At 38.4% G+C, this 15,229-nt stretch overlaps 1 protein-coding gene across 18 annotated transcripts in view; it reads right to left on the reverse strand.

Moving 5' to 3' along the window:
• BAZ2B (bromodomain adjacent to zinc finger domain 2B) overlaps positions 1-15,229 on the reverse strand; it is a 157,869-nt gene that overhangs the window by 73,304 nt on the left and 69,336 nt on the right. For all 18 annotated transcript variants that reach the window (XM_080398660.1, XM_080398650.1, XM_080398649.1 and 15 more), the window contains one exon: positions 13,934-14,089. In XM_080398660.1, the coding sequence (XP_080254786.1) occupies positions 13,934-14,087 (154 nt within the window). In that variant the 5' untranslated portion in view covers positions 14,088-14,089. The remainder of the gene's footprint in view (positions 1-13,933; positions 14,090-15,229) is intronic.

A 15,229-nucleotide genomic window follows, 5' to 3' on the forward strand; every position in this document is an offset into this window, starting at 1 on the left:
AAACAACATTCGTTTCCTGCAGCCAATTCTGGTCTTAAGTCATTACAGCCATTCTGGTAAAGGTTTCAGTGCAGTTCTATTTAAATGCATTCTGAAAATAAATACTTACTAGAAAGCTATTTGACTGATCACCCCAAAATGAGACTGCTAGTCTCATAAATAGGATCAAGATTCACAGGTGACTCTTAAACATTCATTATTACCTCACCAGTCCTCCTCCATCAGAAGTACGCAAAGGCACAATGCCTTTAAGTCACCTCTGCAACCTCAGAATGCTCCAAGGCCTCCACCACAGAAGCACACCTGCGGTAACCCCCCATGAAATGACCTACCGAACACAGGAATCTCCAGCTACCCCCCAGTAACTCTATACCCACTCTAAGAGGTTTCTACCCTGGATAACAGTGGATTGGCAAAAAGCAGGATCTTTTTTTTTTGTCACATCCCTATTAAAATACTTGTTTTACAAGCAAAAACAGGGCTACTCTGTCTGCTTGCTACACAAATTCAAGTGGTTGAGCAAAGAATAAAAACTTTTTATTAAAAAAAAAAACCATAATACTTTTTTGGGGTTTGTTGTTGGTTTAAACTTTCATCTTAAATGATTATTGATTTTGTTTTCCAGGAAAATGAACTTCAAATGAGTTAACACAGTCCCTACAACTTGCAATTTTTAAAGTTCTTTACTATAACAGCAACTATACAGAATATTTATGCAACCTTTATGTAATCCCTTTCTGCAGATTCTTGAAACTCTGCAAGACCAAATTGACTATGCTGGTTTTACAACACACTGCTGCTAAGGCTAAGCAGCCATGCAAGAGGCAAATAAATATCCAGTGCACTGCTCTCGTCACAGCTTTCTACAGTGCAACAGCAGTCCTGCTCTGCAGAGAGGAATTCGTTATGTGTCTGGGTCTTCTTTTGTAATAGCCATTGCAGTAGCTACAACATTTTATAAGACGTTTATTAGCCAACAACTGGAAAAAAACCACAAAAAAGAACCACCTTTCAAATCCTTCTGAAATCTTTTGAAAGAAGACCCTATAATAAAATTATATATGAGAGAGAAAAAAATGTGTGTTTGGAAAAAAAACAGTAATATTTTGTAAGGAAAGCAAAATTTCTTCCAAACTTCTCTTAAAACTAACTCTCCACACCTACCACCAATCAAACCAGAAATGAAATCACACTTGAAGAAGCAGAAGAATCAGAAGCATGACACAGAAATGCCATTCTTATAAGGGCTAGAAACATAGGTTTACTCTATATTAAATCTAACAAGCAAGTGCATATAAACTAATTCAAGTTGTGGAAGTCTCTTGGCCGAGTCTCATACCAGCCATACAACTCTGTGAAGGTTTCTAAAGGGTAGCAACAGTGTTTCGGTACAGTTGACTCATACAAAAAAAAGCTGTTAAAATACAGAGCTTTTTTAATCCTTAAAACACCAGATTTGTGAGTGCTTTCCAGTCTTGTAGTGAAAACTTTATTAAGTTACATTAAACACTAGAAATGCACTGAAAGGCACAATCTACACAAGCATTGATGGATTAGAGGGTAAACGTGTTTTTTGACTTCTGTGATTGACTGCTTTTCCTCTCCTTGAAAATTATTTCTCTAAGTGCAATTATGATTATTTTTTTTTAACCCTGCAACAAATTAAGTTGTGGCATAAATTCAGGACAGAAACTGCTTTGCATAATATCCTTGTGAACAGCTGAGAAAGCAAAATCTGTGGTTTGGCCCACTGGCATACTTAATTTGTTAAAATAAAAATACAAAGCTCCATATGTTACAAGGACAAGAACTGTGCCATAAGTATGGAAATTCTGCTATTTTACACACATATATTTCCTGTGCAATTAAAAGAATTAAACCATATATTCAAGCAGCATTTAGTCAATGCATTTTAAGACAGTTATTTCATATTGCTATAAAATACATTAAAAAGGCAAGGAAAATAAGGAATAGCTACATAAGAAGTAGAAGGATGTTACACAGTGATTAAAAGCCTTAACGAATACATAAATTAAGTTTGAACAATATAAATAAGTTTTAACCTGCCAGTGTCAAGAGATACTGAATAAGAACATACACCACAGTGATTTAAAAATGTTATAAATGAAAGATTCTTAATTTCAAGAAAAAAAAAAAAAACAAACATGGCTAGAACACTCAGTGATGAAAACAGAAGACTGGACACACTAGAGCAACAATTCTAAAACTTTCATCATGGTATAATAAGCAGGTAGTAATTGATCTGCAAAAACTTCACATTATTCGATTACCTGAAAACTGGAATTTGAGCATAATGATACATAGTAGTTCTGCATGTATTCTGAGTGGTCCCACAAAATTACAGAATCACTGCCTTGGAATGTGCTAACCAAGAAATGTAAAGACAATGGTCACCTGACAGCAGACAAATTGCTACCAAATTAAGGACAAAGGTGCCACTCAAAGGCTTAAGCAAGATTATAACTACATATAGTTAGACTGTCTGAGATAATCTTCAAGCTATTACAGTATCAAGATCTACAGAAAATACTGCCCACTCTGCAATGACACCAAAACTAAAATGTGAAGATTGTTAATTGTTTCCCGCTACATTTATTCACCCAGAGACATGAATATAAAATACAAAATTTACAGACATGAGTGTCTCAATTTTTAGCTAGAACATCTAAGAACATCACAGAAGGTTGGAAGACTGTATAAGGTCAGAATCAGTGTTCTTCCATTCCTAAGTGAGCAAAAAAGTTAATTTTCTCAATGAATAAAGTTTATCTTGCAAAATGGAAGAAAGTCAACAGAAGCTATGAACAATTACCATCCTTTATAGCAAACTTTAAACCGAGCACCCGTTAACTCTGCTGCACTAACACACAATAGATGGCTGTTTCAACTGAGTGAATTTTTTTCAAATAAAAAAATTACTGAATGAGAACATGACAAATGAATCAGTTTTCTATTTCACCCCTCCTTGCTTCACCTGTACATGCATTTCTTTCAGATGCTTTTACTTTCTGTAAGTATGCATACAGTATCTCATTATACCCCAGTAACAGAGGTTCTGCTTTTAGTCCTCCAGCATTAATAACTAAAACAAAATTCTGTCACTTAAATAAACTTCTAAAAATACTGAAAGATCTCTTTGCAATATCTGCTGTAGGCTTTTACCAGTACCTAGCCCTACAATCCTAAAATTCTACTGGGGGCGTGGGGAATGGACAGATGGCCATGCAGGGCCTGCCCAGCCATGAAAAGGGGAGGTCTTTTCAACACACTCACTTCCTGGCAGGAATATCTTCTCTTCAAACTAAAGAAAAAGTGAATTTAAAGCATCTTGACTTAACAGTGTACTTTGGAGAATGCATTACGGTATTTAATTTCCTTTAGAAAGCTTTGTTCTCAGATGCAGGATTTACAGCGTATGGAAAACACTGGCTGAGTAACATCTTATGGTGGAAGTTAAGATGCCTCATTTTGTATTCATCTCTTGTGTGGTATGTTGATATTTTAAAGGACCAGAGACTACTGACTTTACAAGATGCCACCAATAAAAACCCTTGACTTATGAATAAAATCAAGTAAGAAACAAGATGATGCTGATCAGTCCTATTACATATAAATGATATGCCTGTAATAGTACCATGTTGTTTAATTCCTCTGGTTCCCTACAATCAAGTATTTGATTTTTTGAGAAAAAAAAACAGCTATTTACCCAAGGTTTATTTTGCAATACGGCACTGTCCCCTGAGCTACAGCATTCCAAGAGCAGAACACCCACACTGAGGTAGAACTGCATTCAAACTAAAATGACATGCCCTTTATTAGGCGCAGTTCAGCTACTGTTCCATACTGATGCTTATGGGGTTAAGCCACCCCACTTCACAAAGTTGTATTTATTCCCCTGTCATAGCCACAGTACAGATGCAAACTGGCGGGAAAAGGAGAAAAGAAAAACAAAAAATAAATCATTGGACTCACAAAAAGAAGCCAAATGAAATTTCCTTTTCCAAGATCCAACAGAACTTCCAGTATTAAGCCTAACAGACCAAAAGTACATTTATAAAGGAAAAGTCATCCATCTTATCAGTGTACTTTCAAGAACTGTGGTTATGCAAGGAACACACCCACATAATGAAGAAGGATGTTACCTTGTGATGGAAAGAATAAAGATCAAGCACAACTTGGTTCCTTAGAAGACTCCCGTGAAAACACTGTTCCTGAGAAACTCAGCTTTTTTTCTTCTCATCAAAATCCTCCTGGACTTAAACCAAGCCTATAGCCTGATGTCTTTTACAAAGTCTGCCTAGGGGTGAGGGTGAGGACAGGTAACCCTCTTCTTTAGCTTAATATCCCTTGCAACAATGTTTACCTGGAAGAGATGCTAACTGGGGATGTGCCACTGAGGATGTGGGTGTATAAAGTGTTCCCAAGCCACCGACCTAAATGCTCTGAGCTGGCTGCATGAGGACCAACCACGGTGTGGCTGACCACTGGGAAGGCACTCGACCCAGTGCATAGGTTACATGGCTGATCCCCGGCTCTTCTCGATACGTGTCCTCAGGGGAAAAAAACATACTTGAAACTGCACTATTCAAACACATGCTGTGAGTCCAACCTCAAGGTTTTTATTTTATTAAAATAATATTTTCCATAGTAATAGTATTAGTTTATATAATAATAAAATAATAACAAAAATTATTTAAAAGCTTTTATATTTTAAAAGCTATCATTAAAGTTTTACACTTAGCATCTTCTAGTATTGGCACTGTATTTCTGCAACACAGGACACAGCTGAAAATGGGAGCAATTCTAACAAAAAATGGTATTACATTTGCCATGGAAGTTCCTGTTAGCAGTGGAAAAGAGTCTGTTGCTTTAGCATTCTGGGATCAGAAACAGAAGAGTATCTTTCTATAAGCAGAACTGTTTGATGTATCTATCCTTAATACACATGAAACATACCATTTCAGAGAAGAATAGGGGCCTACAAAACACACAAGGCACAAACTAATAATGAAATACACAAAATAACAAAGATATTTTGCACATTACAGATTTTAAAACGGAACTCAAAAATCCCAATAAATTCAAACATTTTGAAGATCTAAAATTAAACATAAGCAAGTGAGTTTTAGAAAAGTATTTAAAGAAACTTCTATTGATCATGATCAAATTACCCATTTGTAAGCACTTCAACATTCAGTCCTTCCTGGTATCAAAGTACAAAGCAAAATTTCTTAGGAAACCATTAGTTTTGCCTTGTAGAAATTGTGAAACCACTCTTCTATTGCTAAAACATTGCATTTCATCTTTTTAGCTGTGGTTCTAGATGAATTACACTGAATTAAACAGGGCTGAATTTCTGAAGATGATCCAAAAAAACCCCATTTTAAATGGAAGATATACCTTACTCCTAAATCTTTTTCCACAGTACTTAGTTCTAATTTCAGACTTTTAATTTCAAAGCTCACAACTTCATTTAAAACATCTAGAATGCTAATTTCCAATCCCATGGTCAAACAACAGGAAGCATTACAATGCTTTGTCAGACATATGTCAACAGTCATGTCAAATGACTTCATCAGTCAAGCTTGGATATGCTACAGCTCTTTGTAGCCTCTATTTTTGTAAGACACTTCTTTTCTTGACTGAATGCCTTTAAAGCCAAATTTTATTTAAAAAACAAAAACAGAACACAAAAAAAACCACAAACACACAACCAACAAAAATACCACCCTGCTTTACAATAAGGTATCTTTCACACAGCTGGACTTCAATAGCATCCAAAAAATAAAGGCACTTACAAAAAACAATTTTCTAAACCACTCTCGCAATTCCTCTTTTTTTCCCCCTTTCAAAATTAACAGCATTAACTAATCCAAAAAAACAAGACTACAGATAAGATCTTCCATCTGTCACTTGAACAAACAGAAGAAAGAAAAGTTAAGTCTGGTGTCTACAAACTTAGCAGTCTGTGGTATGCATTTCCCTTAGAAAAGATGTAGGAGTATACAAAACTAACAACATGGACCCCTGGAATGAGACACTGAGAAACTAGGGGGTTTTCCACAGTCTACATTAAGATCTCTCAGCACTCATTTTGAGTTTCAGTGGTTTGGCTCTATTTCTTTCTCAGTGGATTTATTTCAAGTGGAACAGATTGCCCCAAGACAATATGCAGTCTCAGTCCTTGGGGATTTCCAAAACCAGACTGGATAAGGGCTGAGGTGACAGTCTTGACCCTGGAAATGGGTTCTGCTCTTCAGACCAGGGGCCTCCTAAAGTTCCCTCCAACCTGAGTTTTCCTCTGATCCTACAAACTTGCAAGCACATGTCAGTGTAAACTCAAGACAATATCCCACATCTAAGAACAAATTATTTACAACTAGTTTTATTTAGCAGCTTACACATCATATAAAACATTGCAGGCAGTTACAAAAGACAAACGTACCTAAAAATATTGCAAATGTTTAGTATTAAATAAAAACATTTATTTTTCCTTAACTAGATATTTCTGCTTCCAATTTAATTTTTTAATTTACGGAAGTTCTACCAATGTTCTGTACCACTCTAGAACCATACAATTTACATACAAATTACATACCTGTTACGATTGACAGGTATAAGCATAAAGACCATTTTAAGCTTCCTTCTTTTAATTTGTTAGCATCCAAAACAACATCCTGACTTAACTTTTGATACTAATACAGCTATATCACAATGACGCATTTCCCATTATGATTGCATACAGTTGACATACGGCAAACTCTTATACCCATCACATACCTATCGCCATTTCTAGCCAAATCAGGCCGTCACTGCAATTTGACAGGAGGACAGACCCAGCCTATGCAAGGACAAAGTCACACTATCACCTTTGAAAGGACATGCATCTTGGGGGAAGTCTCTAACAACTGAGGAAGGACCACCATCACACCCATCTTCAAAAAAGACCGGGAGGACACTAGAAAAAGACCTACAAAATGGGCACACTTCTGCTAGTCCCCTGGTAAATAATGCAGTGAGCCCTCTGTATGAACCATGTAGGAAGACATTTCTGGGCACATGCAGAAAGCCTTCTATGATAAAATTACTGGGTCTACAGGCAAGAGAACAGTTCCGTCTCATTAACCTCTAAGTAAGCATGGATTTTGATACAGTCTCCCACAAGTACTCCTTAACCCAAATTAGGACATTATGGTCTAGATGGGGCCACTAGATGGGCAAGATGGGCAAGAAAACAGTGGGATGTGCAGACGATAGCGGTTACTGAGCCCTACTCTACATTGATGACCACGACAAGTGAAGTAGTGCAGGGTTTCATCCTCAGACCTGTCCTGTTTAACACCTTTATCTATTTCCTGCTCCAGATAATTGATCACTTTCTCATAAAATTTGCAAAGACATCAAACTGGGGGACAAGGGAATCCACTTGAGGCAACAGCTCATATCCAGGGGGACCCAGACAGGCTGAAGGAATGGATTGAGGAACCTTATGAAACTCAACAAAAACTGGGATTGAGTGCACACTCAACAAGTTTGCTGACGACACCAAGCCATTTTGTGCAATCAGCATGCTGGAGGGAAGGGATACCATATCCAAAAGGACCTTGACAGGCTTGAAAGGTGGGCCCATTGAATCTCATGAAGTTCAAAAAGGCCAAGTGCAAGCTCCTGCACACGGTCAGGGCAGTGCCAAGCACAGATGCAGGAGCTTGCTCACAGATGCACTGGGCTGAGAGCGGCCCTGCGGAGGAGGACCTGGGGGTGTCGGTGGGCGAGAAGCTCAGCGCGACCCAGCCATGGGCGCTCGCAGCCAGAGCCCCGGCCGTGCCTGGGCTGCCCCCCCAGCAGGGCCGGCAGGGCGAGGGAGGGGGCTCTGCCCCTCTGCCCCGCTCTGCTGAGACCCCCCCGCAGCGCTGCCTCCAGCTCTGGGACCCGGCATAAGGGGGGCACGGAGCTGTGGGAGCGAGCCCAGCGGGGGCCACGGAGATGGGCAGGGGCTGGAGCCCCTCTCCTGGGAAGCCGGGCTGGGAGAGCTGGGGCTGTTCAGCCTGGAGAAGAGCAGGCTCCGGGGGGGCCTTAGAGCAGCTCCCAGCGCCTGAAGGGGCCGGCAGGAAAGCTGGGGGGGGGCTTCTTACAGGGGCACGTGTGACAGGGCACGGGGGTGGCTTTGAGCGCAGAGAGGGCAGATGCAGGTCAGATATCAGGAAGAACCTCTCCCCGTGAGGGCGGCGAGGCGGTGGGCCAGGCTGCCCAGAGCAGCTGTGGGTGCCCCATCCCTGGCAGGGCTCCAGGCCAGGCTGGATGGGGCTGGGAGCAGCCTGGGCTGGGGGGGTCCCTGCCCGGGGCAGGGCTGGGAACTGGGTGGGCTTTAAGGTCCCTTCCAGCCCAAACCATGATGTTATTCTATGATAATACTCTAAAGATACGTCAAATTAAAACATCTTTTGAGCTTAAGTTTATCAAATGTCTGCATCAAAAAAGTAGGTGACTTTAGTACGCATTATTATGTAAAAAATACATTGTGTGCTACCTAAGCCATGATCTAATGTTTCCAGATAAATAATAAATTTAAAAATATGCATTTAAAAGACACTCAGAAGAAACAAAACAAAGGAAAAATGGAAGCAAAGTCTTGTAACAATAAACTGAACTGTAATGACATTTTTCCGCTTCTTTATTGGATGAAAACATTAATAGTTTGTCTAGCAATTAATTCTAATATTTCCTTAATTTTCTTCTTTTAGTGTTCGCTCTTCCAGTTACTAACTAACCCTAGACATGCTCTGCATAGCAAAATTTCATATTAAACTGCTCTCCTTAACATTCTTGACTTACTTTAAATAGGTTAAATATTTTGGGGCACAGCTTTTGAAATTCTACTAACCACTACATAGATAAAATGATTGAAAGCATTACTCCAAAGGGCAACATCCATTCCAACAATCCTGGTCTCTTAGTAACAAGGAATGATAACTATGAATGCCTTTGTTAATATTAATGAACTTCATGGTGCAATATATGGTTTTCAAAAGAGCTAAAAAGGAATAAATAATGCCTTAAAATACAAAGCATCAATGCACCAACCAGCAGAAATACAAAAATGACATGGTATTTCTAACAATGCTAAGGACATTCCAATTTACACATCAAATCTAGAGAACTGCTTAGGGTGACAGAAATTTCTGTGTTTTCTTCCTTTGTGCTCTTTAATCATTACAATGCTTGCAAAGTTTGCCTTCAATGCCTCCCAACACCAGCAGGTCTTCCAGACTCCTTGTATGCATGATCCCAAACTACTTGCATGCATGACTTCATAGTACTGGTGAATGTTCCTCATTGTAAGAAGCTGGAAAGATTGGAAAAGGCTGGAAACCGTTTATATGTACGGAAGTAACAAACATCCACCCCTATCATTGGTTTAAAAAACAGAAACTCTCATATGAATAGAGAGAACATAAAAAATATGTTAATTTAAATGAAGAACAAAGCACTGGCTATCTCATTAAAGCACTTCAACATCACCACCACCATCCCCCAAAAAAATAGTATTTTAATGAATTCTGAATATGCTCTCACAGAAGCAGGTACACAGGTAACAAACATGAATGCAGTTGCAAGGACTCCATCTTTAGCTTTCCCTCATAAGTTACAGGTTAAAAGAAGTTAGTTTTGGACTAATTTTCCAAAAAAAATGAAATTTTCAAAAGAGATTGACAAAACTGCACTCTACTAAGAAAGCTGATACATAATTTAGGCACAAACACTGCAGATTAACTTTGAGAAGTAAGAATACAAGGAACAGTGCACTGGCCTACTAAGCCATGTTTTAAAACTCAGCAATCACATGGCAAATCTCGATGAGACTTGCTTTATTTAATATAAGAACTACTAGGTCCTTGATGTGTTTTTAAATGGAATTATTTTGGTACTTGAATACAATGGTTTCTTTTAATCTCTAACATCCAAAAAGCAATACACTGAAACTGTTTTTCTTTCAAGGTTGTTTCTACTAAGTCCATTTCTTACATACAAAGGTAAAATTCCATGTCCAAACAATACTCAAAATTGTTCACTCATCTGTGTAGTCCCTATAGCAAATATTAGATACGACAGAATTTGGAAACACTGAAGTACTTGAATTATACCTATTCAGTTATTCTCCTCCTTATTTTTATGTTCTTCAATAACCTTGAAAAAATAGGTTGGTTTTGTTTGTTTGTTTTGTGGTTTGTTTGTTGGGTTTTTTTTACTTTTTACACATGGCACATTCTTGTCACAGTCCTATCCCTAAAAAACAGAGTTTAGCCAGTGCCTGGACCCCACTGCACTGTCCAGACTGAACAGTGAGAAAGAAATCAGTTTCTGGCCTTTAAAGGTAATAATATAAAGCAGGAAGTTTGAATGAAACTGGTATGTTTCAAGAATTATTGATAATAATGAAATTAGAGACTGCTTCTTAACGATACATATATAACACACTAAAATTAAGATGTACTGACCATTAACATTCATTTCCAAAAATCTGAGAACCTGTGATGTAGACTGTGTAACACTATGGGTAGTCTGTTAGTACCAAAGCTGGCAACTGTACTTTACTATTCTTCACATCCTTGTACTTCACCTAAGCATCTGCATCGCTTTAACTATTACCATCACATTCTCTCCCTCAACATAAAAAATCGTTGTACAGTCCACAAACTGCTAATCACCACTTTGTTTCTACATATCCACTTCAATTTTGCTATTGTCACTTAGCAGTCACAACCTTTAAAAATCTCTAGAAGTCAATAAATACCTACAAGCCTTGGATGAAAATTCTGACAAACCCAAGGATGATACAAAACACCACCAAAAAAAATTTGTTTATACAGTTTTACATTTTAGGCACTAAATCTGATCTTTCTCAGCATTTATTTCAGGTGCAAAAATACCATTTTTATATAAAAGACTGAGACACAAAAAATAGTTGGAGTTAAAAAAAAAAACAACAATTTTTTAACTATAAATCAGAAAATCAAGTGGAAAATTACAAACTTTTCTAATTAAAATAATCCTGTGATTTTGTACATTTATGCCCACAACTTTAAAATTCTTCTGGGTCTCATTTAAGGAGAAATAGCAGACTCCAAAAAGAATGAAGATTTTTGCTTTGATAGATGCAGTTCCTGGTTTGGAAAAGAAGGTTGCTTTCTGGTTTTGATTGGTTTTTTTTCCATTTTATAAAATGTTAATGAACTTCCTTCTTTTGAAAATTAAAAATAAAGGACCCTTATGTCTGACAATATCAGAACTGTACGACTCTGTTGTTCAACTTTGAACAGTTTCACATACTGGCATTACTGCCCCTCACAAAGACAAAACAATGAATTACGGTATCATTTACTCATGCAAGAAAAGGTTGTTGATTTATATTCTTCCAAAGTTGCTACCATTCTCATGAGGATGAATTTAAACCTCTTTCCAGAGCCAATTTTCTTTTCCAATACACCTTCTTATTTTCAGGAATAGGTGAATAAAGAGAAATTAAGTGAAGTATCTGTTTACTTGACTGGAATGCTTCAATTATTTAGGAACTAATGTCATATTAGCCAATTAAACTAACAGTACATATATTCCATAATAGTTTCAACACAGGTGCTTTGCCCATTTGACTTGGGAATATGCCAAAATAATTTATATGTAGTGAAATCTACCTGCCAAAGCATAAAGATTCTCAGTCCTAACTCACCATGCATCGTGGGGACCTGACAGGGCATCCAATCAAGTGTATTGTGCAGACTACTTAATAGACTATTGATTGCTACAAAGAAAATAAATAGATGAACTGGAATAAAAAGAACCTCTCTGATCTAACGTAGATTAAGATGACTTTACCTTCTTCTAGCAGGTTCTCTTAGAACAAGAATAACTGTTCATTCTTAAACAATTATTTTATTAGATGCTAGAGAAATGCATTTCTAAATGTAAAGACTGACACTGGCAGACATTGTCTTTTTTTTAGTTTTGGGGTTTTTTTGGTTTTGGGTTTTTTTGGTTTATGTTTTTTTTTACTTTTTAAATTATCACAGAAGTGAATAACATCTCAGTTTACGACACTAGTCTATACTGACTACTGAATATCTTGTAAATTCAAGAAAGTTTTGACTCAATGAAGTTGCCATTCCAGCCACAGGTCATTCATGGGAAAACAGTCTTTGGCTGGTTGACAGCATAAACACTTCTGTGAGGTTTCTCTGGGACAGTATACCTTTTCAGAGCAGATGCAACAGTAACCGTAGTGTACTGTGTCATGCAGAGAAACTGATAACTGCTGGGAGAGTATCGATAGTAAACTTCATTCCAGCTTGTGTTTAGGGATATGAAGTGTCCTTGAGAAAATATATACATTCTTAAAAATCAGATGCAGCCAGACAACGGCTCTGACCTTAAAAAAAACCAAAAGGAACAAGCCATGAATACTCGGAATTACTATCAGTCTTTATTAGCTATCAGACAGCCATGAATTTTTTTTTTTTTTTAAATAAAAGTTGAGAATAAAACTTTTAAGGCTACTTAAGAAAAGGACTACTGGATTTCCTAATGAAGAAAGAAACTGACAGTTTACTATCCTTATGACATCATTCATCTACTTTTGTCTCACTGTATATTGATAGACCAAATACATATCCTTCAATATACACACATAATGTTACAGGAGACAAAAAATTACATGCTGTAATAGCTACAAAGCAAAGGCAGCAGGGAGAGGTAAATGGAGTCATATTAACCCTCATTTGGGGACTGTACATTTATAGCCATACATAAATGAACTCCTACTAGATTCTGGGAACCACCACAGAGAACCATTTCAAATGGCATGGGCTAACGAACAGACACAAAAGTCTCCTGCAGTTGAATTTGTAGTGGGGTACTGAAAAATAAAACATAGTTACTTGTTCTGGATCAGTTTTAGTTAAGAACTTTTCTGGCTGATTTTAAAGTAATTAAAATAAATAGCTGAGACCTAATTCTAGGTATGCAAACATTCTGGTTTCTATTTTTCTTCCCAAGCAAGCTGCAAATGAACAAACACAGGCTGTAGTAGAGCACTTAGAATCTACTGGTTCTATAGTATCCAGGGCAGAAGAATTTTTCAGTTTGGAGAACACACACTTGCTCACTTCATTGCAAGAACCAAGTTTGTTCTGAAAGTAGCAGATTACCATGAATTTAAGCTGAAAATCTTCCCATTTCCTGCATATGTCATAAAAATCAGCAGTACTCAGGCTAACAAAAAGAATATGTATCATCTGTTCTCCACAGTGAAGAAACAGCAGGGAAGAGTGAGATACCATTTCTTGTTCTGTTGGTGACATATGCATCATTCAGTTGAAATGAGTTTCATTGACAAAAATGAGATTCTTGCATGGAGAAATCTTCCATGTAATTTTCTGACTCAAGGCAAGGTGTTTCACACTCAAGTCAAGAATATCTAAGACTATGACATTTTGAAATTCACCTTTTTGATCTCAAGTTCCATTAGACAAAACTATTCCTCCAGATACAAAAATACAGTCAGGGTTGGGCCTGAATGCTGAGAACATGATGTATATACAGAAGTGGATTATTAGATATTAACCTGAACACGGCACAGAGTTTGTTAGATCAATACTTAATTTGATCCTCATTTCCAAGGCAGCTTTGCAAACTGAAAAGTTCTTTAATATTTGAAATAAGCAATTTTAAATTAATTTCATTCCTTCAATAAACAAGTACTTACGTAAAATGTATTCACATGTCACTTAGCAAAAGAAATCCAAACATTTGTTTTTGATGCATCTGTGCAATCTTATTATATTCGACTTGTAATAATCATTAGAATTGTTGACAAACACTAAAATCACATTGCAATGTATTAATGAGTCATTTTTACCGCATGTGTTGATTGCAGAACTCAGTGATGCAGCTCCAGTGGAAAGGCCACCCTTCGATACTGCTGAAGCTACAGATGGTGTAGAAGATGCTGGAGTCGAGGCAGCTGCAGTAGAAGAGACGGATGATGACGTTAACCACTCCCCAGACTCCATATCTGTAAGAGAGAAGATACATGTTTTTCTTCTATGGCAGGAAATGAAATCACAAGGGAACTACAGGAGTGTCTGTGCTGACCACGCCTCGGGATCTGCACTCAATTCTTGATTAGGTGCTACAAGACCTTCACACAAGGGGTATGTCACATGAACGGCGCTCAGGGGAATCCAACACAACTGCCACAGTCAGGGAACAGAGCAGCGCTGTTGAGAGCTACGTCACATTTCAACTATGACAACAGCTTCACCTGGGACCCACCCACACCCTCTGCTCAGAAGGTCCATACTGGCTCAGGCCAGCACCTCCAGCCCTCGCCTGAGGCAGGCCACAGCTCTGCAGCCTGGCCTGCGTCCATGTCTCATTACAGCTGCGTGCCAGGCCTGCACCACTGCTGCCTGCTGCTGCGCCTGCCCGCGCTGCCAGGGGTCCCCTGGGCCCAACGGGCCCCTTTCAGCTGGCCTGGCCCGTGTGACAGCTCAGGCTCAGAGCCTGTGGGCCTGTGCCGGAGCCGGGACCAGCACTGCCTGCAACTCCCCCATTGCTAGCTTGTCCCTGCTGGCACAGCTGCCCTGCTCTTAGGCTCCCTAACACACCCCAGCTTTACACAACCTGTAACGCATGCCAGCAAGTCCGCATCTAGTCTCTTAATTTAGGGAAAGACCCAGCAATTATGGTGAGATAGCGTATCACAACTCCTGTAAGCTGCTAGCTTTTTTTTTTTCCCTGGTGAGCTTTCCATGTGAAATAAGACATTTTTATTTGTGCCACTATTGCCTAAACCAAAAGTTACCAGATGTATTTCACTGAACAAGCACACATGTTGTACAAAAACACACGAGTAAAATTATTATTAAAAATAATACTTGTTGAGAAGTAGTTCCTCAAATTCTTACAAATTGCAACGAAGCAAATGCTGTCCAAGCACAGTGGTAGCAGAGTCAAAACACTATCTGACTCAATCTGCCAGAGCTTCAGCTGACAGTGTGTCAGGATCAAAGTATAAATAAGGTGGGGGAAAAAAGTCTTTTCAGAGTGCCTTTATTATTACAAAAGCAAGGAGATTAAGCACAGTTAACTCCTGCCAGGGAAACTTCTGAGAAACCAATTCCCATCCTGCAGTCTCCTTCAGCTACAGAGG

The sequence above is a fragment of the Falco punctatus genome, assembly GCF_963210335.1.
Source record: "Falco punctatus genome assembly, chromosome: 8".
Lineage (NCBI taxonomy): Eukaryota > Metazoa > Chordata > Aves > Falconiformes > Falconidae > Falco > Falco punctatus.